The sequence below is a fragment of the Castor canadensis genome, chromosome 8 (assembly GCF_047511655.1).
Source record: "Castor canadensis chromosome 8, mCasCan1.hap1v2, whole genome shotgun sequence".
NCBI classification, from domain to species: Eukaryota; Metazoa; Chordata; class Mammalia; order Rodentia; family Castoridae; genus Castor; species Castor canadensis.
This window is the reverse complement of record NC_133393.1, coordinates 85895499-85918261: the sequence shown is the minus strand read 5'-3', so window position 1 is coordinate 85918261 and position 22763 is coordinate 85895499. Positions and strand designations below refer to the sequence as shown.

Sequence of the window (22763 nt, the reverse complement as noted above, 5' to 3'; positions counted from 1 at the left end):
TACACATTTGCTAGGCCATGCCTCCAGCCCAGAGAGAACAGAATTTCTTTTGTTCCAACCTCTATTCCTAGCCCAATAGCTTTGAAAGTAAACTTATCTTTCTAGGATACAATGTAAAAAAGGGATATGCAGCACACATTTAGAACTTTACAAATGACTGCATACTTTGTGGACTTCTAGATGCTCTCTTTTTTTTTTGGTTTTGGGATTTGAACTCAGGGCCTTACGCTTGCTAGGCAGGCACTCTACCATTGAGCCACCTGCAAACCCTACATGCTGACTCTTACTTAACAGGTCATCACCTCAACCAAGAAATGCAGAAATAGCTCTTTCCAATTCTCTAGGTAATAGATGCATCTGCTACCCAAATTACCTTTAAATCATTTGAAATGAGATTAGTACCAGAGCAGCAAGGACATTTTGAGAAGTGTTGAATTATGGCAACATTTTATGTCCTGAATTTCTACTTGAGCACTAAAAATTCTGAGTTTGAAAATCTAGTGGTACCAAAAGGTATCCCATCCTTCAGGCACTTGCCAAAACTAGTATGTGTGTGGGAGGGGCAACAGAAAGGGGATGCAGTTAGAATGGGCATAGGATATGAGAGAATAATGATAAATATCCAGAACAGGAATTTCTTGCATTCAGGAAGAGGAAGAGGAAGGACAATCTCCAGTGGAGTTGCAGCAAGAATAATTCAACTTTTTCCTGTTTCTTTCCTCTGCAGTCCCTTTGGCTCCCTTTCTTTTCTAGCTTTCCCTCTTCTTTCATCACAGTTTGTGGCAAACTTAAGCCCCAAACCACAACCTTGACAAATTCCAAATGGATTTTGTCAGCAAGGCCAATGCCATCCTCCTCCCCCTCCCACCACATTTCATGGCACATGAGCTGGGCTCAGGCCCAGGCCTGGGGTCAGTGATGGGGTGGGATATACAACCCACAGACCTGGTGGCTACAATGTCAGCTTTTACTAGGCTCTAGTGGCAGCCAGAGGGAGGGAAAAAGACGGACGGATAAACTGTAAGTCAGGCCTTTGAGCCTCCTTTAGCTCTGGATGAGTTCTTCTTCCTCTAAGCTTTACCAAGTGACTGGAAAGTTGGGATGTGGTGGTGACTAACTAATTGCCACCTAGACAGTACTCCTCCTAGCTCTGCTCCTGTTTGAACCATGGGTGATCCCTTTTGATGCTACAACACTTTCTTCTCTACACTCCAGAGGGTGAAGGACAGAAGAGCTGGGAGTTTCTCTTGTTCTGAATCAAATACCATGGTATTTGCTGCTAACCATATCAGGCTGTCACCATTTCCATCATTTTGTCACTCTTTGGATATAACATATAACCTTGAGAGGATCTGATGTCTTGGGCAGGAACATCCATCATTGAGTTCCATTTCCTTGTCAGAGTCTTACAAAGCATGTTGCTGTGGTTGAGAGACTAGTGGATGGGGGGTGGGGGTTGTAAAACATAATTTTGGCAGTCAGTGTGGGCATATAACCTGTTGAGTATTACTAAAATTTTCTAGCAAATGGAATGGAGAGGGTAATCACATGAAGGTATTACAGGGCCCACTGTAGGAGTGTGTAATTATATTGCAGTCTTTTGTCTTAAAAAGCCCAGTTTAGCAGGGTAAAGGCCCTTAATAGCAGTGACCCTGAGCAGATGTAATTCACTTTGTCACAAACAAGTTCTTGTTATCCATCTCATCCCTCATCATCTTTTTTACCAGTACTGGGGCTTGAACTCAGGGCCTTTACCTTGAGCCACTCTGTCAGCTCCCCCCCCCTTTTTTGTGAGAAGTATCTTTGAGATAGGGTCTTGTGAAGCTTTTCCCTGAGCTGGCTTTGAACCAAGATCCTCCTGATCTCTGCCTCCTGAGTAGCTAGGGTTACAGGTGTGAGCCACCAATGCCTAGCCTTCACCATCTTAAATTAGGATCCTCTTGGTTTCAATATTCAAGGGTCACATTATTCTTCAGGTTAACATAAGACAGAAGGAAGACTGGAATAAGAGGAAGAATCTGAGGGCTGATAGAGTGGCTCAAGCAGTAAAAGTGCCTGCCTTGTAAGCATGAGGCCCTGAGTTCAAACCCCAGTGCTGCCAAAAAAAAAAAAGGTAATCTGGTAAGTGCAAAAACCAGGGATTGATGAGGCAAAGAACAGACATCGACGTAGTGTGGATGTCTACCAGCCCAGTTGTTCTTGGAAAGAGTTAAGAAACAGGCAACAAATTCATAAGAGTGACAATTTTGACTCAAGCTTTAGAGAAGAGTCATATATTCTCTTATACTGCAGTAAATGAGGAAAGATGGCACATACGAACCTCTGTTCTTAGCAATACTAATGCCCTTCTAGCACAGCTTCTATCATAGCTACGATTGTTCCAAAGCAGTTTTGCATGTCTCCACCAGGTGCAAAAAGGAGTGTGACGGAGGTGGGGATGGGTAGGAAGTGAGAAACATGGTGCAAAGTCCTTCACTTTTCCTTGGGATACTAAAATCCGTACTCATCTAGATAGATTTCATCTAGCTAGACCACACCTTTGTCTTTCAAGATCCAATATCCCAATTGGCCCAGAGTCCTGGTGTTTCCTTTAGTTCAACACTGTTCCTCCTCTCCTTATGGGAAAAATATATTTATTTATTTAGAGACAAGGTGTTGCTATGTAGCCCGGATTGGCCTCGAACTCCTCATCTTCCTGCCCCCACCTCCCAAGCGCTGGGATTATAGCTTGCACCACCAAAAAAGCTCAAGAAAGGATCTGAATTCATACTTTGTAGTAACTTAGTTTTAAGAATAGTGAGCAGCAACAATGGTGCATCGGGGGCTTTGTGTGTGTGTGTGTATGCGCAGTTAGACCAGATTAATAAAGATGAAGACCGGTAAGGTAGGCCAACAGTTAAGAATCACCCACATTCCGCTGCTGGTGCGATCCTCTGCACCGCTTAGCCCAACCTCAATCTCCAACCCAGCTAGTAGGTGGCCACAGTCCTTAAATTCCAGACAGGGTCCTAAGGTTAGGGATTCTCACCTCAGTCCCCACTGCCTCATCCCCATTCTCCGACTCCCGACTCTAGCCTCCGCCGCCCGCAGCAGCCTCCAGCCCCCACACCCGTTCAGACTTCGGCTCCAGCGCCAGCTACCTCTGCAGCAGTCGCTGCCATGGTGATGGGTCTCGCGAGAACTGCCGCTGGCTTCCGCGCAGCTCTCGCGCGATCGTGGAGGTGGGAAGTATCCCGGGCTGGGGGTGGGGGTTCGCCGCACAGCTCCTGTCGCCGTCGCGGCTTCCGGTGCTAGGTGGAGGGAAGGAAGGAGGGAGCCGGGGTGCGGGCCTGTGGAGCAGTCCGAAGTAGGCTTGGGGAGCCGGAGGGAGCGGAGCGAAAGCCAGGCGGAAGCTGCGGGGGCGGAGGCGGCGGTCGCGGCGGCTAAGCCAAGAGCTGGAACAGGTGAGGGGCTGGGGAGGGAAGGCGGGTCCCCGTAGAGAAGAGGCTCGGTCAGGGTGGGGGCTGAAGAGACAGCCATCCCATCCTCAGTTCCGCCTGGCTTTGCCAGGCATGGGGCGGTGTGGTCCTTCCCATCCGACAGCTCCGAGAGGGGGCATCGGGCCAGCCAGCCCCAGCATTTGAAGGACGCGGAGCTGGGGTGGGGGTGGGGGGCGCACACGGATTTGTTCTCTGCCGCGCAGAAGGGGCCGACCTGGGCTGCAGTTAGGTTTTCCTTGCTTGCAGAAGGTGGGCTTTCAATAGGTTGGGGTTGAGAGGGAGTAAAAATGTCCAGAGAGAGGTGATGCTGGGGCGGTGGGGCTGTCTGTATCTTTTTTTTTTTTTCCCGTTAAAGAGCTAGGGAATGCTGCTGTCTTTTTCTCCCTCCCCCGCCTTAGCTGTAGGAGACTGGAGAAAAGCCTTGCTTTGCTTACACCCCTCCCCCCATAACGGGGCAGGGGTGCGGAGGGGGACTGGGGTTTAACAACAGGGCATACTAGTGGGGCACCCCAGCGCACTATTCTGGTGAAGGTTGCGCTTTCGGGTCTTGGGAAAGGCAGGTTGGGAAGAGGGCAGCAGGTGGGGAAGAGAGTGGTGAGGAGGCAGGAGAAGGGGGAAGGGGATCTGAGCTCGCTCGGTGAAGAGAGGTGGGGCCTTCCTCCCCCAGGCGTTGCGGGGGCGGTCTCGCAGGAAGAGGGAGTATCTTGTCACTGGCCCTGAGTTTGTGTCTTCCAATCCGCTTTCTTTCTTTAGGAAGTACCAGGATTCCCGGAACAGAAAATGGAGCCGTTGCTTAACGCCAGTCGGAAGGAAGGAGGGGTAGTGGGGAGGTGAAGTTCCCTGTTAAAGCGGGTCACTTGATTAGCTAAGTGGTAACTCGCCCTTTTGGGGAGTTCCTTTCTTTTTGGGTTGTATTACTGCTGGCCCGGAATGTGGTATGTGGTCAGGAGTGAGAAGAAATAGTGAGGTCATCGGGGTGAGTGAGAAGTGTAATGTAAAACCTGTCTCTGCTGCTTGATTGGGTCACCCCTGTTCTATGGCATGAAAGTTTTATCGGAAGGAGGGTGCTGCAGGAGTCTGATTGCTTGGGTTAGTGCAACAGGATAGAATCTAGTGTCTACATAGACTCCTTCACTGTCTCCAGTCAGATGGAGAGTCTTTCCTTCCATTTTGTCTTAGGTCTGTTGTTAGGGTAGTGTCTCCTCTTGTTATGACCGGGAGTGGTCAGTGGATGAGCACTGGACCTGAATTCGAATAACTTGTCGGTAAAAGCACATTCCAAGAAAGACGCTTGATCCACTGAGGTTTAAATTTTCACAGAATGAATCATTGACCTTGAATTCAGCCAGGAAAGGCTGCCATGTGTCATATATCCACATACCTCCCTGCCACCTAGCGTAGTATTACTATCCTGCATAGTCAAAATTTTTATGTGTGTGCTTGCTTTTTGAGTGCAGGAATTGGATCACCTCTTTTGTCTTTTACAGTACCTATCACAGAGTAGGCACTCATGATGAGCATAGGATGTGAATGTATAGAACTCAATAAGGTTTAGAACTATAGTTTAAGGGAAGGGAAGGAGGTCCAGGCCTGGTGGTACACATCTGTAATCTCAGCACTTGGGAGGTGGAGACAGGAGGATTGAGAATTCAAGGCCAGCCTGTGATACATAACAAATTCCAGGTCAGCCTGGGCTACATAGGAAAACCCTGTCTCAAAAATTTTGTGTGTTGTGGGAGTGGAGGTGAGATGGCTAGGCTGTCAGTGAAAATGACTGGAGATAGCTGAGCAAGGGTATAAAGACTCTTGATCTTCATAATTAAGAAGTTGTCTTCTCATTACTCTCCTAAGAGGCACACAACTGGCATAGATAATGGGAAACTAAGACCTTGAAAGAAAATATTACTAGGACACAAAGTCATTACTTACCTGAAATTCTGGATTTCCTTCTTCCCTATGGTGGACAAAGCGGTCTCTCCATCGGACTTAAGTCCTTTAAAGTGTTGTCTGTGAAAGGGGATCCTAGAGACTACGGAGAAGGGCTGATGTGTGAATGTGGTGCCTGGCACAGAGTTGGTGCCTGTGAATGGTAGTAGCTGTTACACTGAATGCAAGAATAAAGGCTGGAATGAGTATAAGTGAAGCCTCAAGTGCACAAAGGGTCATAGAGGATAGAAGATGGGATTTATTGGTTACCAGGAGGAACTCCTTTAAAATCAGGTTTGTTAAAAGCTGAGTATGTAACTGAGGGAAACTGGAATCTGCTTCCCCATATAACTTTAGAAAGGGATGCCAAGAGGCCTGAGAGTCAAAACATATCACCTTGTTTGGTTCTCCTCACCATTTTGGTTGTAGGTATATTTAGAGGCAGAATGGTGTAGTAATTAAAGTGGGCCTTGGAATCAGATAAAATTAGGTTTGTATCCTGCCTCTGGTATTTACTGGTTACATAGTTTCGGAAAAATTACTTGTCTTCTTTTAGCTTCATTTTCTTTGTTTGTAAAGAGGGTAATGATAGTATCTACCAAACTGGGTTGTCATGAGAATTAAATGAGATAATAAATGTAAAACACTTAGTAGTTTGCTGAGCACATATTAAGCACCAAGTAAATGTTAATTTAACTACTATTAATAATCTATCATAATAGTAATTATAATATGAACAGTGGGGCTGCCTTAACAGGGAGGAGATTTATAAAAGAACAACTTGGCGCCTGAGGTGCCTATGTAGATTGTTACCATGACTTTCTCTGTTAGCTGAAGGTTTAGGAGCAGTGAAGTCTTTTTTCAGCATCAACCTCAGAGGAAGCTCCTGCTGCCTGAGTGGGAGGTAAAGCTGGAGCAGTGCAGGGGCCCTGAACTGTCAACTTGGATACACAGTGAGGATGTGGGGACTTAAGAATAGTGTTTACTTAGAAAGTCAGCATGACTCTGATGTAATGGTTGAGCATCCTGATTGACCTAAGTTGAGAGATTTAGATTCCTGGGTTCCCTTATTTTAGTTCTCAGTCAGTAATACATCAGGATCCTCAATTTATGGACTGTTCTTTTTGTTTAGTTGTTATCTTTGTAAAATGTTTGTCTCTGAGTATCTTTTTCGCAATATTGTGTTAAGGCCCAGAGTTTATGATATCTGTAATTCCGTCTACCATACTCCACTCCAATATCTATGGTACATATCAGTAGGTATGCTAATAAAGCTTTATTTTAATTTTTTATAGTACTGGGTATATAGTACTTTCTAGCTCTGTCACTTGAGCTGTTCCACCAGACCTTTTGTTTTTATCCTGTTTTTTTAGATAGGGTCTTTTAACTGCTTAGGCTGCCCTTGATGTAAAGAGCCTCCTGCTTCCACCTCCTAAGAAGTTGGGACCATAGGTGTGCATCACCACACCCAGCCTAATAAAGCTTTATGATAATAAAAAGACATGGGGAACATTTGGAAAGTGCTCGACAAAAGTGAAGGCTTTGTACTATGAATTGGGAAAAGAATTGAACAAGGTAAGGATTCTGTGAATGTATTAGGGTTTTGTCATGGACTTCTATAAAGAATCCATCACACCGTTTGGATTCTCACAGATAGAGAATGACTCAAGATTTCGGGATCCACCATTATTCCTGAAAAAAGGTGAGATGACTGAGCATGGCAAGTCCTATGGTACCTTTTCACTGTCCCATTCACCATAGGTTTGTTTTTTGTTTTTGTTTTTGTTTTTCCCGATGGCACTGGGGTTTGAACTTGGCCTCATGCTTGCTAGGCAAGCACTCTACCCTTTGAGCACTCTGCCAGCTTCGCTCTCCCATTGCTGATGAGAGCCTGAGAGCCTGAGAGCCTGGCATATTCCTTCCTTTATTAACTTAGGCATAGGAGTGTCAAACATGAATGTTTAAACTTCAACATGAATTTAAGATTTAGGAGAGGATTTGCTTTTTGTTATATTGTTTTCTTTTAATAAAACATTCAAACTTTACCTTTAGTAAAATCTTACTTGAAGTCTAATACTTAAAATGTTTTTATCCGGGCAGTGGGGCTGCTCTGGTGGTGGTGGAGAGTAGGGAACATAATTAGAGCCCCTCATGTGGTCACCTGTCTTTCTAGGCAGCTTCTGCATCCCATCTAAGGAACCCTAGGGCTCTGAGGACTTGGAAACCACTTTTCCAGTTTGTCAAATACAGGCAGTGGATCAGGGGGTCATCTATAGAACATTATCTGATCCTACAGATGTTTTTGCCATCCTCAGTGGAATCATTCTCAGCAAACACATCAGTCAGTCACTAGCTGAAGGTCAGTTGTGGTGCTGAATGCTGGGGATATGAAACATTGCAGGTACAGAGTTCACAGTCTAGTAAAATGCTTTCTAGCCTTTTTCCTTCATGGCATATGCAGAAAATGGCGGTAGATAGACACAGCTGCTTGAAACCTGAGATGACTTGGTCCAAGGGCTCCAGCCATCCCAACCACTGCTCATTGACTGTTGGGATCAGCATCTCCAGCTGGCCTGTATTGCATTTGAAGTACTTTGGGAAGTTTCTGCTTTGAAAAGTAAAACAAACATGAATAAGTCATATTGTGGTATAGTCCTAGGTTAGAAGTATGTTTGAGGTGCTAAGGGATCACAGATAGCTCTTATTCCCTAAAGTTGGCTCTTCTGTGTTTTGTATCCTTAGGCTGTTTATAGTAGTTGGCCTCGTCCAAACCGAGCTTCCTGTTTGACCTGTTCACTGTCAACTCTATCATGACCTGCATTATGGGACCATATTGGGGACAAAGGTTTGTTGAGGCTTTTGGCTAATGACCCAGAGCAACTGATAGATTTTCAGCAATTTTGTAATTAGGAAATAGCCATGAATTGAGATAGGAGAAGCCATAGAATATTTGGAGAGGGACCAGTAATAAGCCGGTCAGATTCTAAGACTAGGGCAAGCTGAAAGCTTTGGTCAAGCCAGGTGCTGGTGGCTCATGCCTGTAGTCCTAGCTACTCAGGAGGCAAAGATTAGGATGATCATAGTTCCAAGCCAACCCCAGGCACATAGTTCCGTGAGACCCTATCTCAAAAAAATCCTTCATAAAAAAGGGTTTGTGAAGTGGCTCAAGGTGAAGGCTCTGAGTTCAAGCCACAGTATCACATACACAAAAAAAAGCTTCAGTCAGAGGATAGTGCCAGTGTTCCATAGAAACAAAACGAGTCTAGTTTTTATCTAGTCACTGTTTTATCTGACTTGGCCATGTATTCTGAAATAGAACTTGTGTGCTGTCCTGACTCACTTGCTGAGGGTTGTCTATGGAAAAAGCTATGCCTTTCCCAGGTGTTTGGGTCTTCCTCAGACAGAGGGCTCAGGATCCTGCGTATCTTTCCTTTGATAGCTGAAACTACCTTTAGGTTTTGGTGTACTGGAGGCTTCACTAGAATTTTGTTTTTAGTCTTGAACGCTGCTCTCAGAACAGCCAACTTTGCTTTGCTTTTTTTTTTTTTTTTTTAAATCTCTGTTTCTAACTATAAGGGAAACTGGTTCAACAACTCTAGTGTAAGTATAAACATCTCTACTTGTGTTAAATGGGGCCTTGTATTATTTAGATATATTTAAATTTATATCAAAGTTGTCACTGATTGCTTAGTGCAGTAGGTACCTCTCGGGTTTGTTTAGTTTGTCCTTTCTATAGGCTTTGACCCATCTTTTTACCCTCCTCCACTCCACTTCCATCTCAAACCCAATAACGCATGTTGGGCAAGTGCTCTACCATCACCACCGAAGTACATCTCTAGCCCTACCCACCATTGTTTTAATGTTCTTCATCATATGTGTCTACGATGTTTTAACCTTTTGATTTCCCTTCTGTGTCTCTGGTTGCTTCTTACTGTCTTTCCTGGCCTCCTTTTCTTGCCATTAAGCTACTTTTTTTTTTTTTGGTGGTGGTACTAATTCAGGGTCTTATGTTTGATAGGCAGTCACCCTACCACTTGAGCTATGCCTCCAGCCCTCTTCCTAGTACTTGAAATGATGATGTGTTACAAGTTTCTTCCTTTGGCCTTTTCTCCTATTCCACTGAACACTTTCTCCTTAGATACATCAGTTAGGATGCATCAGTTGCAAAAAGTAGAAAACACATGTGGATCAAACAGGATTTATTAAACTAGCAAGACGGATAGTTGAAATAAGTTAGACAAATATTTTATGATACCACTTCCATGAGGTATGCAGAAAGTTGAATAGTGGTTGCCAGAGGCTGGATGGAAGTGAGAGGTTTTTTGTTTGTTGAAATGGTCTCATTGTATAGCCCTGCCTGGCCTTGAATTCAACAGTCCTCCTGCCTCAGCCTCCCAGTGACTAGAGTTTTTTTTTTTTTTTTTTTTTTTTGGCAGCACTGGGGTTTGAACTCAGGGCCTCACACTTGCTGAGCAGGTGGTATACCACTTGAGTCACTGCACCAGCCCTGTTTTGCATTGGATTTACACACTGTTTACTCTTGTTCATTCCTTCTTTATTGTCTGATTACTTCCTATTCCTTTTGGGGGTCTGTTCAGGTGTAACTTGGAAATAATGTTTGAGAATTGTCCTTTACCCCTCAGTCTTTTTTTTTTTTTTTTGGTAGGATCTTTCTTTATAGCTTAGTCTGGCCTTGAACTTTTGATCCTCCTGTCTCAGCTTCCTGAGAGCTGGGATTACAAACATGTACTGCATTCCTGGCTTTACCCCTCAGTTTTTAAGCATAGTATTAACCTATAATACTATACTTACCTCACCCTTGTCCAAGGCCTTGTGTGTGTTAGGCAAGTGCTCTACCACTGAACCATATCTCCAGCCCCACTCACACTGTTTATTATAATCTTTTGCTTAACTAGTCTGTCTTTCTCATTAGACTAAGTTTTATGAAGGTAGAAATGATCTACCTCTCTGTATCCCTAGTTCAGTATACTCTTAAAAGTTTGATGTGAGGCCGGGCCCTGGTGGCTTGTGCCTATTATCCTAGCTGCTCAGGTAGCAGAGACCAGGAGGATTGTGGTTTGAAGCCACACTGTTTGAAGCCAGCCTGGGCAAATAGTTTGTGAGACCTTATCTCTTAAAAAAAAAAACTTCAAAAAAAAGGGCCGGTGGAGTGGCTCAAGGTGTAGGCCCTGAGTTCAAGTCCCAGTACTGCCAAAAAAAAAAGTTTGATGTTTGGATGGAATCTGACCTCAGGAGTGATTTTTTGACTTTGGGAAATCTTTGAGTACAATAAGAGTTGCTGAGATACTCATCTGGGAGTTCTTGTGTTCTGATTTCAGTGTTCTTGAGACAAAAACTTGAGTTTACAAGATGTCACAAGCCAGCTGCACCAAGAAAACTAAATACAGGCATAGCCTGCTTTGTTTACTTAAATTGTATCAGTCCTTTGGTTAACACTGCTAAAAATGGCTTCTCTATTAGTGATATCTTAATTTGAAAATTATCTGGAAACACAGCAGCTTTTACTGCACCCTGCCTGGCAGCAGAGGGTTTGGGAGACTGTTCTTTCTTCCATTGGGCCCTGAAGAGGAGGGGATAGTGCCAGGTCAGGAGTACCCCCAGAGTTGTCTTGGGACACAAGCGTAGTCTGGCATTGCAATCATGTGGGAGAAGTATGTCTGACAGACTGGGCTGTGACTTTCAGAATGGCCTGGATTGAGTTAATCATGTTCCTGCAACGTGCACACACAAAGCTGGATGGCTGAGCAGTCAGCTACAGCAACAGTCTGCCTCTCATGTGATGGAAGAATGGGTAGTGAGTGTTCCTTGGGTGAGGACATCCTCAGATGAGCTTTAAATTAGCCAGTGTCCTACAGTGCTCCAATACAATTTGATGCACAGTTTTGGAGTTCTTAACTATTATTTTTGACTGTAAAATAGAATGTGGAGGTACCCTCTTTGTGAAAAGATATTACTAGTGTTCCATTTTTCATCTTGTGCCATGCTCAGTTTTACTATTCCTGGTTTCTAATAGCCAATGGATCCCTGGCATTTTGCCCTATGAACACTGGAGTACCGTCTGTGGTGAAAGAGAGTAACTATAGGCTATAAGGAACATCAGGAGATAGTCCAGGGTTTATTTGTTTTTTTGACATTCTGCTTCCTATAGATTTTCTAGGAATGCATTCTGGTGAAAGAATTGGCTATATAGCCAAAGATTGGTGTTGGTGGTACAAAGCTGAAAGCTGCTACTATCCTAGTGGTAGAACAGCATGCTGTCTGATAATTGGCACGGACAGAGAAAGCCAAGACAGAAAGCCAGCATCCCCTTTTGAATGCTCAAGCTCTTGATTATACTTAAAGAGAGTCATCGTGTCCATTAATTTCAAGACCCTGGGCCTTGAGAAACATGGTAGCTACCAGATATTTAATCAGATACTCATCAACTCCATTGCGTATTAGACGACAAAGGAAAATCTCACCAGTTCTAATCTTCTAATTCTTTTATGGCATTCCCAAACTAATTCTGGGGTCAGCTATGTGTGGAAAATGGCTGAGAATCAGCATATTTAAGCAACCATCTGTGTATTACATATACCAGGTACTACTGGACAGAAGAAATGATTTAAGGACATCCTAGATGAGGCTTGAATAAGCCAGTATGCTTGATTGAACACCTGTAGTGGTCTTGGCACTGGCAATGTAGACAGCTCTAAAATAAATAAAGGACATAGTCTTTACCAGTGGAGAATACACAGTTTAATTGGAGAGAGACAATAAAGGTACAGACTTACGAAAGGAGGAAAGAAGGAAAAATGATGTGGGTTCACATTCAGAAGCCTTAATGTGGCTAATATGGCATGCCAGGAAATAGAATTAGTGTAATATGATGTCAGCATTTTGTTGTTATTGTTGGTAGTACTGGGGTTTGAATTCAGGACTTCATGCTTGCTAGGCAGGCGCCCTATCACTTGAGCCACTCTCACTAGCCCTAGGGTCAGCTTTTGAAGCAAGAGTTTTAGCATGATGGCTTAGGAGAGAATCAAAACAAAGGACAATGCTTACATGTTCTGGAGCAAGGGGTATTGATTGCTTTTGTCTTTTTCAACTACTGATCATGATACTCAACATTCTTAATTGTTTAATCAACACTAGTTCCGGTCATGAAGGACAGCAAAGGATGGATGCTATAAATTGGGGAAAGTTTGCATTTTTGAAGATGGACTGGAGGTATAGCTCAAGGCAGTAGATCACCTGTAAGTGCAAAACCATTAGTTCAAAACCCCAGTCCTACTCCCCCACCCCCAAAAGTACATTTCTGAAGGAGATAGTTGTAGAGCTAGAAGTGTGACTATTACAGATTGCCAGGGTTGGTGTGAGCTAATCCATCTTTTTTTGTGGTACTGGGGTTTGAACTCAGGTCCTACACCTTGAGCCAGTCCATCAGCCCATTTTTGTGATGGATTTTTTTCAAGATAGGGTCTCTTGAACTGTTTACCCAGGGCTGGCTTTGAACTCCGACATTCCTGATCTCTGCCTCCTGAAATAGCTAGGATTACAGACATGAGCCACAGTGCCTGTCTAGGGCTTTGTGCTTACTAGGCAGGTGCTTTACTGCTTGAGCCATGCCTCCAGCCCTTTTTGCTCTGGTTATTTGGTAGATAGGGTTTCACTTTTTGCCTAGGCTGGGCTGAGCCACAATCCTATTTTATGACAGACAGGCATGAGCTTTTTTCTGTTGAGATAGGGTCTTGCAAACCTTTTTTGCTTGGGCTGGCCTTGAACCATGATCCTCCCAATCTCAGCCTCCCAAGTAGCTAGGATTATAGGTGTGAGCCACTGGTGCCCAACCAGTGATCTAATCTTACTAGCTGGACAGGTGTCCTCTCCTGGCTCAGGGGTCCTCAGGAGTTTGCCTGGGTGGGTTAAGGCAGGAAGGGCAGGGAAGATGGCTAGTGGGCAACCTGGCTAAGGTCAATCCCTAAGGTGGAGCCAGGTCCTCTCCTTGGGATGTGAGCTCTGTGGGTCAGGGCAGGGCTCATCTAGGGAACCTACTGGGAGTACCACGCCTGGCTCGTTAACAGATGTTTGAAGAGGCCTTTGAAGATGAAACACTCCATAAACACTCACTGTTTCTGCTTTTTGGACAAACTAGTACTTTGGTCTCCAGGGGCTGTTGATCTGGCTTCTTTGCACTAGTCTGGAATTTGCTGCAAACTTGAGTAGGAAAATCATAGCACAACAAAAAACAAACAAGCCTGAAGAAGTTTTTGAAAAACAACTAAAACTCCCACCAAACCCCCATGCTTTAGCTTGTAAGTAGGAGTCTTTGCTATCCATCTTTCACATTCTTGGGTTTGAGTGCACTCTGTCTTGACCTATTTCTTCATCTTCTGGGTTTGGGGTGTGTGTATGTGTCTTTCTTTGGTTCCCAGACTATACAGATTGCCAGCAGCTGGCATATGGTGAGTGCTGAATAAGCTGCTTGCTGACGCATGCTTCCTGCAGGCACAGAGAACTGGTAGTTCCAAATTCCTATTTCACGATTGTTTCAAAATGCATTTCTGTGGCTGTCCTGTGCCATAGAGAAGAGAGGGGAGAGGAGAGGAAATGAATGAATGACTCTACTGTTTTGTTGGTTGGAGGCAGTGGTTGGGATGAGCAGATAGGTTTTTTGTGTCTTGACAATGTTTCTTGCTGCCCCCCCCATCCTTCTAGCAGCTATTTGTTAAGTGCTACTATATACCAGGAATAAAGCATCTAATTTGTGTGAGCTGCCAGTGAAGTTAGTAGAGACGTGAGGAGTAGTTTACCTTTGCTGTAGCCACTGCTCTAGGACTAGGGACACAGCAGTGAAGGAAACACTTAAGGAGCTGACATTATAGTAGGAGGAGTAAAACAAGATAGCAGAAACCATGATGTAATGTGTCAGCCGATCATAAAAGTTACGAAGAAAAGTAGGATAAATAATGAAGGGGGAGTGGTGTGTGTTATATGGGTCATTAGGGAAGGCTTGTTTGATAGGTGACATTGGAACAGATCGAAGGAAGTGAGGGAGTAATCCATGATGGTTTTTTTAGTAGAGGAACATTCTAGGCAGAGGGAATAGAAAGTACAAAAGCTTTGAGGCAGGAAAGTGTTGGGGAATTGGTGAAGAGTAAGCAGAGTGGAAAGTAGAGAGCTGTTGAGAAGCAGGGGAATGCAGATCTTGCAGTACCTTGTAAGCCATGGCGTGGAGTTTGGATTTTACTAAAAGGGAGCTGTGAAGCTAGCAGAGCAATTTGAACAGAGAAGCTACATGACTAGATTTTTGTTTTAAAATTACTGTGGTTACAATGTGGAGAATAGGCTGAAGGGGTTAGGGAAGAAGCAGGGAATGAGAGGACTGCCTTGTTGCTGGTGACCATGTGGAACAGCTCTCCCTGGGTGGGCAACAATGGGCCTAGGATCTTCCTTGCTGAAGAAAGGATAGCTTCACCCAACCTTCTCCCAGCTTTTCTATGCTGTTGTATGAACAAGGGCGCAACTTTAGCAGCAGGCAGTTCACTGTACAAATGATCAGCTTCTTTTAGGAATGCTACTTATTTCTTACTTATATTTGTATGGAAGGAAGGTGGAGTTGCAGAATTACAGGCAAGGAAGAAGCAGAGTCTCTTGATTAGAACAGAGAACGTAAACCTTGGGAACATGGCAAGTCTGAACCTTCTCAGGAGTCAGTGAGCCACTCCTCATTCCACTCCCTCCTCTCCCACCCTTTCCAGAAGTCTCAGGATAAGGTTGGGGGAGGGAAGGGCATAAATGATCTTGCAATGCCTTGGGGTGTAGTATAGAATGTCAGAACTGAAGGAATTTTAGAAATTACCAAGTTGAAACCCCTGAGTTTACAGGTGCCGATCTGGAAAAATGAAGTAACTTTCTTAAGTCACACAGTAGGTAATGGCAGAACAAGGAGCACTGCTTTGTCTCTGCTTCCAAAAACTCAGGATGTGTCTGAGTGGGAGTTGGTATTCACAGTCCCCTCAGGCTCTCAGTTTGTAATAAATGAACTCCAGCTATGATTTCGGCAAATTCCATGTACATGAAGTCCTGACAAGCAAATGGCGGTAATGAATTTGCATTTCCTTTGCCTAGAATCAAGTTCTCCATTACCAGAGACAGGCTGAAACCAGACTGCCACTGACTCCCACTTGGGCCCCACTGTCCTCAGAAAGCAGTTGCTGGAATCATGGGCAATATCTTTGGAAACCTTCTCAAGAGCCTGATTGGGAAGAAGGAGATGCGTATCCTGATGGTGGGCCTGGATGCTGCTGGAAAGACCACCATCCTATACAAGCTGAAACTGGGGGAGATCGTCACCACCATCCCTACCATTGGTAAGGGCACAGCCCGTATTGGGCTTTTCATGCTGATGACTGAGGCAGAGCAAGGGGCCTGATCCTAGATTACCCCACCTGGCTTCTTCTCCCCAGGGAGGTCCATGCATTTTGTGGGCCTCAGAAAAGTATGACTAGGTAGGTTGCTCGCAGATGCTGGAGCTGCCGTTTGCCTACCTACCCTGTCCCTCCCTGATGCAGGAACTTTGGCAGTCTGACACTCAACAGTTGCCCTTAGGCACTAGAGTTTGTTCCTTTTTTGTGTTGTTTGTAAAGCAGGTGAAGTGCTTTGATGTTCCTGCCAGAGGCCTGAATTGTTTTGGTTTAGATCTTCAGTGGTTGATCCTGGTTAAGGCCTGCCCTATAGGAGGAGAACATTTGCCTCATAGATGGAGACTCTGGATCATCATTTTCATTTTGTTCTGTATTTAGGGCTCCAGGATGTAGCTCACTTCTCAGTCTTCGTTGTTCTCAGCCCCCATGTCTTTGCTTAGGCAAACTGGTGTCTGAAGTACAGGACTGAAGCTGAGTCATTTCTTTGTGGGATAGAGAGCCAAAGTCTGAGTGGACAAGTGGGGAAGGTTGACTCACATTACCCAAATAGCTGTGACCCTCCTGACTGGACCCTCTCATCCTCTTTGACTTCTCTCTTTAGATTGTCTTTATGGTCTTCAAGCTATCAGGTCAAGGATTACCAGGTCTGAGGGAAGTCTTAGGTTGGTCGTAACCAAGGCTAGGAGGAAATAGGACCAAACTCATTGGGCATTGTACAAGTTGTGTTTGAGGTCAAGTGGCCATTGCCTGTTTTGTTTTCTTTTTGTTCCATACCCCCCGAAGGATTTAACGTGGAGACGGTGGAGTATAAGAATATCAGCTTCACAGTATGGGACGTAGGTGGCCAGGACAAGATCCGGCCCCTGTGGAGACACTACTTCCAGAACACCCAAGGTATGGCAGATGAATGTCCCCAAGTGTGGCATGGGGTGGTTGGGTATGAGCAAAGTGTGGCTGTCTTTCTTGGTTATGGGACCCAACTCTTACTCTACTGCAGCTCCTGAGGATAAAGAAAAGGAGGAAAGGGAACAAATATTTTGGGGGGGGTGCTGTCTTTTGGTAATGGGGGAGGGGAACATTTGTCATCTCTGTGCAGCCCATGTTCTGCCTCCCCAGGCTTGATATTTGTGGTCGACAGCAATGATCGGGAGCGAGTAAATGAGGCCCGGGAAGAGTTGATGAGGATGCTGGCAGAGGATGAGCTTCGGGATGCTGTGCTCCTTGTCTTTGCAAACAAACAAGTGAGGTTTCTCCCCATCCCTGAATTTGGGAGAGGGCAGCCTGGCTGTGGAAATCATGGGGCTTTGGGGCTCATTGTATGGGAAGTCCTGTGATGCTGCTCTCGATTTTGGAAGTATAGGAAATATGAATAGTTGATTTCTTCTTTTTGAACTCATAGCCTACACCTTGAGCCACTCCACCAGCCCTTTTTTGTGAAGGGTTTTTTTCGAGGCAGGGCTTCACACCACGATCCTCCTGATCTCTGTCTCCTTGAGTAGCTAGATTATAAGCATAAACCACCGGCGCCCAGCCTACAGTTGATTTCTTTATGCCCTTCTTCTTGTCCCCTACCTAGCTTTATTTAGCAACATTTTAGTCCTCAGGAATTAGTATGGTAGATACATCAGTTTTTTGGGTTTTTTTTTTTTTCCCTTTTGTGTACTTTAGTGGAACTGCTCTCTCTCTCTTGCTGTTAGACAGACTTGATTCTGTGGCCTGTCTGAATCACCCCTTTTCCCTACCAACCCCATATTTGGTTTCCAACTTCTCAATGAAATTACCATCTAGTGTGTTGGGTCTGGTATTCTAGGATAACTAATACAAAGTAACTCCTTCAGATCTTGGTCTGGATTTCCCAAGATGAAGGAAGAGAAGAAGGTGCTGGTACATGTCTCTTTGGTAGTTGAGTGTTCCAGAAGCCTTTGAAAGATCCTGAGGTACCTTTGTATGTATCTTCTTTACACTCCAGGACCTGCCGAATGCTATGAATGCTGCTGAGATCACAGACAAGCTGGGCCTGCATTCCCTACGTCACCGCAACTGGTACATTCAAGCCACCTGTGCCACCAGTGGGGATGGGCTGTATGAAGGCCTGGACTGGCTGGCCAATCAGCTCAAAAACAAGAAGTGAGAGCCAGGAAGCCCTGATTGCCCCACCCACCCCTCACATACCTGTTGTCTCCCTACCCCAGTCCTACCCGTTTCTTCCCATTGCAAGTGTGGCTAGGGCCCTGGGTATCATGTCCGCATGCCCAAAAAAGAGCCTTGCCTCCCCTTCTTCCCTTCCTCACCTCTTGGCCCTGTCCACTGACATGACTAGTCCCTAGTTGCTGTCCTGATGGTGAATCATTCCAATTTACTGGATTTTAAACAAAAAAACGAGGTTGTTATGGTTTCATGGGATGGTTCCCCCTCCCCCCCACTCTTTGGGTTTCAGGAAGTAGAGTGGGGTATTCTCCGTTTGCTTCGTTTGGCACTGGTTGCTGTGCTCTTAGCATCTGAGTCCCTTCCCTGTCCCCCCAGGCCCCTGTCCTACTCCATCTTTCCTTCGACACCCTTTGCCTATTCTACATGGAAATTGCACGGGCCTCTCTGTGTGTGCGTGCATGTGTGCGCCTGTATATACATGTATAGAGAGATATATATGTGGGGCCAGGGGGAGGGGGGAGGTGCAGCTCAGGGCTTGCAGCCAGGACACTGCCCACTGGAGCCTGTCATCTGCCCCTTCTGTGTTAGTGAGATAAAGGTGGGAGGGTTTTAGTCAGGCTGGAATGCCCCAGTTTGGGACTCATTCCTCTCCTCTGCAGGCATTCCTGGATGATAGGACAGATGATGGCTTCTCCATCACCATCTTCTACCCCTTTCTCCATCCTTCTGAGGATAGGGGATGGCATTAATCTCTAGATGTCTATTCCCAAGGAGATGTCATGCTGCTCTGCTTTTATGTGTGTCTTCCTCACACTCCAAGACCTGAAGTGTGAGAAGAAAGGAACCTACTCCTATAGGCCCAGTATCCAACTGATTTTCCCCTACCATCGTTAGATCTGTTCCTCGGGACCTTGAGTGGGCAGTGGGGATAGCAAGACTGATAAGTGTTTGGTACCACGGCATGGAGGGATGAGGTGCAGTGTGGTGGGGAGGGCCTCAGGACCTCGTTATTAGGAGAAGGTAAGGTATGCCTTCCTGTGCCTCTCCCCCTTCTCCTGATCTTGGGAGCTGAGTGGTTTCATTTGTACTTTGTCAGAAATTTTCTCACTTAGTAGTCCTGTTGGCCTGATCAGGGCTGCCTGAGTGATCTAAAGAGAAGCCATGTAGTAGGGGGGTGACATAGCAGACCTCAATATCAACCCTCCTATTCGCTGATTTTCTTCTTTCCAGTCCAGGACAAACTAAAGAATAGTTTTTCTGTTGTTTACAGGCCCTCACACCAACCTTGCTGTCCCCTTCCCCTCAGCAGCGTTGTATGGTCTTCCTCACCCACTTTCTATAAATGGGTTTGGGGGATGGAGTGGAGGAAATAGGACCCTAAGTGGTTGTTGGCTCTGGTGGGATGTAGTAGTCTTCAGAATCCTCCCCGTTATTATGTAGTCGTTCAGAAGCTACTGCATCTTCAGGGGCACTTGTCCCTAAGGTCATGGCCTGGGTTCTGACTTCCGCAGTTGCTGTGAAACTGTGGCTATTCTGTGGGCTCCTGTGTGTGCTGGCTGCATTCTGAGCTCCAAGACAGCTACCTATAATCTTTCTGCTAAGGTCAGGGCCCAGGTTCCTCCATAGCATGGCTGAGGAGCCCCTTCCCAGAGGGCTGTTCTGAACTCCCCTCCATGGGGCCAGGCTTCCTGACACCTTTGTCTACAGCAGGCTGCACTCCCAACCCCACCCCAGATTCAACTATGAAAGAGGTTCCAGGGGTGTCTCCCTCAGTGCCAGTTACTTACCCAAGATACAGTGGGTGTACGCAGGTGTCCTGCTCTCTAGGCCTTTGTGTATTTTGTGTGGGTATGTGTGGGTGTGTGTGGTGTGTGTGGGGGGTGCTGGAGGTTCTATTTCATTTTAAAATGGATCATTACTCTGATTTCACTGATACATCCCTCCATACTTTTTCTTTGCTCTTTTTCTGGATTTTTTTTTTTGTCCTGCCCTGTTGCATTTTTCTCTCTGAACTCTCCTTTGCTTTCTCAATTCATTCACTATTTGTTTTCCTGACCCCCCACCCCCCAATTTATGATGCCCTGCTCCTCTGTATCTTTGTGGTTGGTGAGGACTTTGCCTCTTTTCCTGCCTTGTTCCCTATTTGACCCTCTCTAGTTAGATGCCATTTCCAAATAGGCTTTCCTCATTTAGGCCTTGCCCCCTCCCTCTTATTTTTTGGGGCTCCAGAGGCCAATCTGAGGCCATGGGTATTAGGAAGCAGCCTTGCAGATTGCCTTTGGTGCTGCTCCAGGTATGTCCAGCAGCAGGTAGTAAGTGATCTTAGTAGCATCTTTGGCCCCATGGCCCTTGGGTAGGGGTATCCTTTTTAAATTCCCATTCATCTAGCAGCTCTTTTGGGATTGGGTGTTTCATTCCATTTCTGCCCACTCCCTTCCCTACTTTCCTCAGGTGGGTTTAATTTTATGCTTTCTCCTTGTTCCAATATTCTTCCTGGGAACTTCCCCTTCCCCCAACCTCCAAAGTTTGTTTGTGGTGTTATAGTGGTAACTGCAGTTCTGAACTGGTTTTTCTCTTCTTCCCTTCCCCCCCTCTGGAATGTAGACTGTATATGTTTAATAACTCACCTTCTCTGTCATTGCTCCAAATGTGGGATAACGAAATGACTGTGACCCTGGTTGGAAATTAAACTTGTTTTATGCAGCTTTGTAGCAGACCTTCATCCTTGATGTGCAGCAACTGTGTGGCAGTGTTAATGGTGAAGGTAGTTCTGTTTCTGGTCCCTCTCCAGACTGCTCCTTTTCTTGGCAGAGTGAGAAAGGGCCTACTTGAAGGATAGATAGAGAGTAGGTGACAGACAACCTTAGGCCTATTAGGAACACTGCCTCCTGTTTTCCTTTCATCTCCCCCAGGGGAGGGTCCTAATGAGCCAGACACCAGAGTATGAGGGCTCTGTGACTCTGCTGTTTTAGTTTTAAAATGCTTAGCCCCAAACTTAGCCATATTTACCACCTGTTGGTAGACGTTAGGGACTTCAGTGATTGGAGGGCTCTGAACTTGGAGTACCCATACTTCCTCTATTCTCAGAGCTCCCCGTTCCTATACATCAGGTGCTTCAAGTTTGAATGTAGTCCCTCTCATACATAGATTGGAGACACCTCACTCATCTAGATCTGGACTTTGTCAGTAAATAAGCATTAACGGTAAGTATTTGTGCACTGTAATGAACTTGACCCATTTGCAGCTGATGGTCATGCATAACACTTACTTCTGGCATATGGGTCAGCCAACCCTCATCCAGAGACTGTACAAATATCTTAAGGAATAGACCTGTTCCATAAAGCCTCCAGTCCCCCAACCTTCTCCCACCTCTGCTCTGTTCCCCTTTGCTATTGTCTGACTGCAGGCAAAGAAAAGGGATGGTGCTGGATGAGCCAGGGCAGGCCTCCCTACTCACTACTTTCTCTCTCTATCTCTTTTTTTTTTTTTTTAAATTGGTGGTACTGGGATTTGAAAGTTTGAACTCGGGGCCTCACGCTTGCTAGGCAGGCTCTCTACGCCTTGAGCTACTCCGCCAGTCCCTCTTACTACTTTCTTAAACTTTGAATACAGAGGTTTTCTTAACCTGTTGTGGTAGGAAAAGGACAGGACTTAGGCATATAATAAATTTGAGAGCCCTAAGTACCTGTGTGAAGTGTATAATTTGTATTTACTTAACATCTCTGATGCCTTCCTTGCCAGTTTTCCTTTTCAGCCTCTCTCCTGTTACTAATAAGTCATCACCCTCAAGAACTAGTACTTTTTTTGGAGGGGGCAGTACAAGGGTTTGAACTCAGGGTCTCACACTTGCTAGGTAGGTACCACTCTGCCAGCCCTTTTTTGTGTTGGGTATTTTTGAGATAGGGTCTCTTGAACTATTTGCCCCAGCTGGCCTCAAATCTTGAGCCTTCTGATCTCTGCCTCCTGAGTAGCTAGGATTACAGGCATGGGCTCAGCTAAGAACCAGTACTTCTTGCCTGCATGTCACCTTCAAACTACTCCAACCAGACATCCATGTATTAGCCTTTTAGTTTTGAGCATTACCCAGTTAATCTGAAAATCAGGTGATACTTTTTCTTATTCAAGGCTCCTCCAAGGTCCTACTTGGTGACAAGTTGCTAATAACTTAGAAGCATCTTTACCGAATGCTTTATTTGTGTGTTAATAAATGGTAACTTTCAGCTCTGTAGTTTTTTCATAAGACAGTAATAATGGTGAACACTTTAACTGAATGACAGGCAAGTGGGGGATCTTTGACCCCTAAAAAACTTAGAAAAGTGTTCCTGTTCTTTTTGTACGTCATTGCTCAGTTAAGGATACCAGGAAGGAGGTGGAGGGGAGCCCTCTCGTGGCAGTTCCTTACAACTCCCAGCTTTTGGGAGACATGAAATGAGACTGAACCTGATAAGAAAATGCCTAGCACCCAGCTCTAGAAGGAATAGCAACCAATCTTTCAGAACATGAATAGCTCCTCAGCATCACTTGACAGAGGGCCTGGATTCAGGGTACATTTCAGGATAATCTAGACAAAGGAGTTTCCAAAAAGTCTGGAGAGCATAGAGGGGTTTGGGTTGGCCCAGGTGGGATGAAGGGCAAAACTCTCCCCTTCATTCCAGAGTGTAAGGGTGGTATCAGTAAGTGCAAGTGTGTATGAGTTCCTTAGAACTGAGGCACAAAGTCTGAAAGCTCTTGGGATTTCTGCACTCACCACTGCCCGTCCAAGTGCCTAGACTGGTTATAGCAG

The 22763-nt window shown here is 45.3% G+C and overlaps 1 protein-coding gene across 1 annotated transcript; it reads left to right on the top strand.

Annotated features, from left to right (window-relative positions):
* The first annotated feature begins 3246 nt into the window (after positions 1 to 3246).
* Arf3 (ARF GTPase 3) lies at positions 3247 to 20683 on the top strand. Its single transcript, XM_020176989.2, has 5 exons — positions 3247 to 3443; positions 15537 to 15778; positions 16616 to 16726; positions 16949 to 17073; positions 17802 to 20683. The coding sequence occupies exons 2-5, from the start codon at positions 15631 to 15633 to the stop codon at positions 17961 to 17963; spliced, it is 546 nt and encodes a 181-aa protein (XP_020032578.1). The 5' UTR covers positions 3247 to 3443; positions 15537 to 15630; the 3' UTR covers positions 17964 to 20683.
* The last annotated feature ends 2080 nt before the right edge of the window (positions 20684 to 22763 follow it).

Coding starts and splice junctions, on each gene's coding strand:
- Arf3 (XM_020176989.2), top strand. CDS start 15,631: ATGGGCAATATCTTTGGAAACCTTCTCAAGAGCCTGATTGGGAAGAAG. Junction 16,727..16,948: donor CTACTTCCAGAACACCCAAG/GTATGGCAGATG, acceptor CTGCCTCCCCAG/GCTTGATATTTGTGGTCGAC. Junction 17,074..17,801: donor TTGTCTTTGCAAACAAACAA/GTGAGGTTTCTC, acceptor TTTACACTCCAG/GACCTGCCGAATGCTATGAA.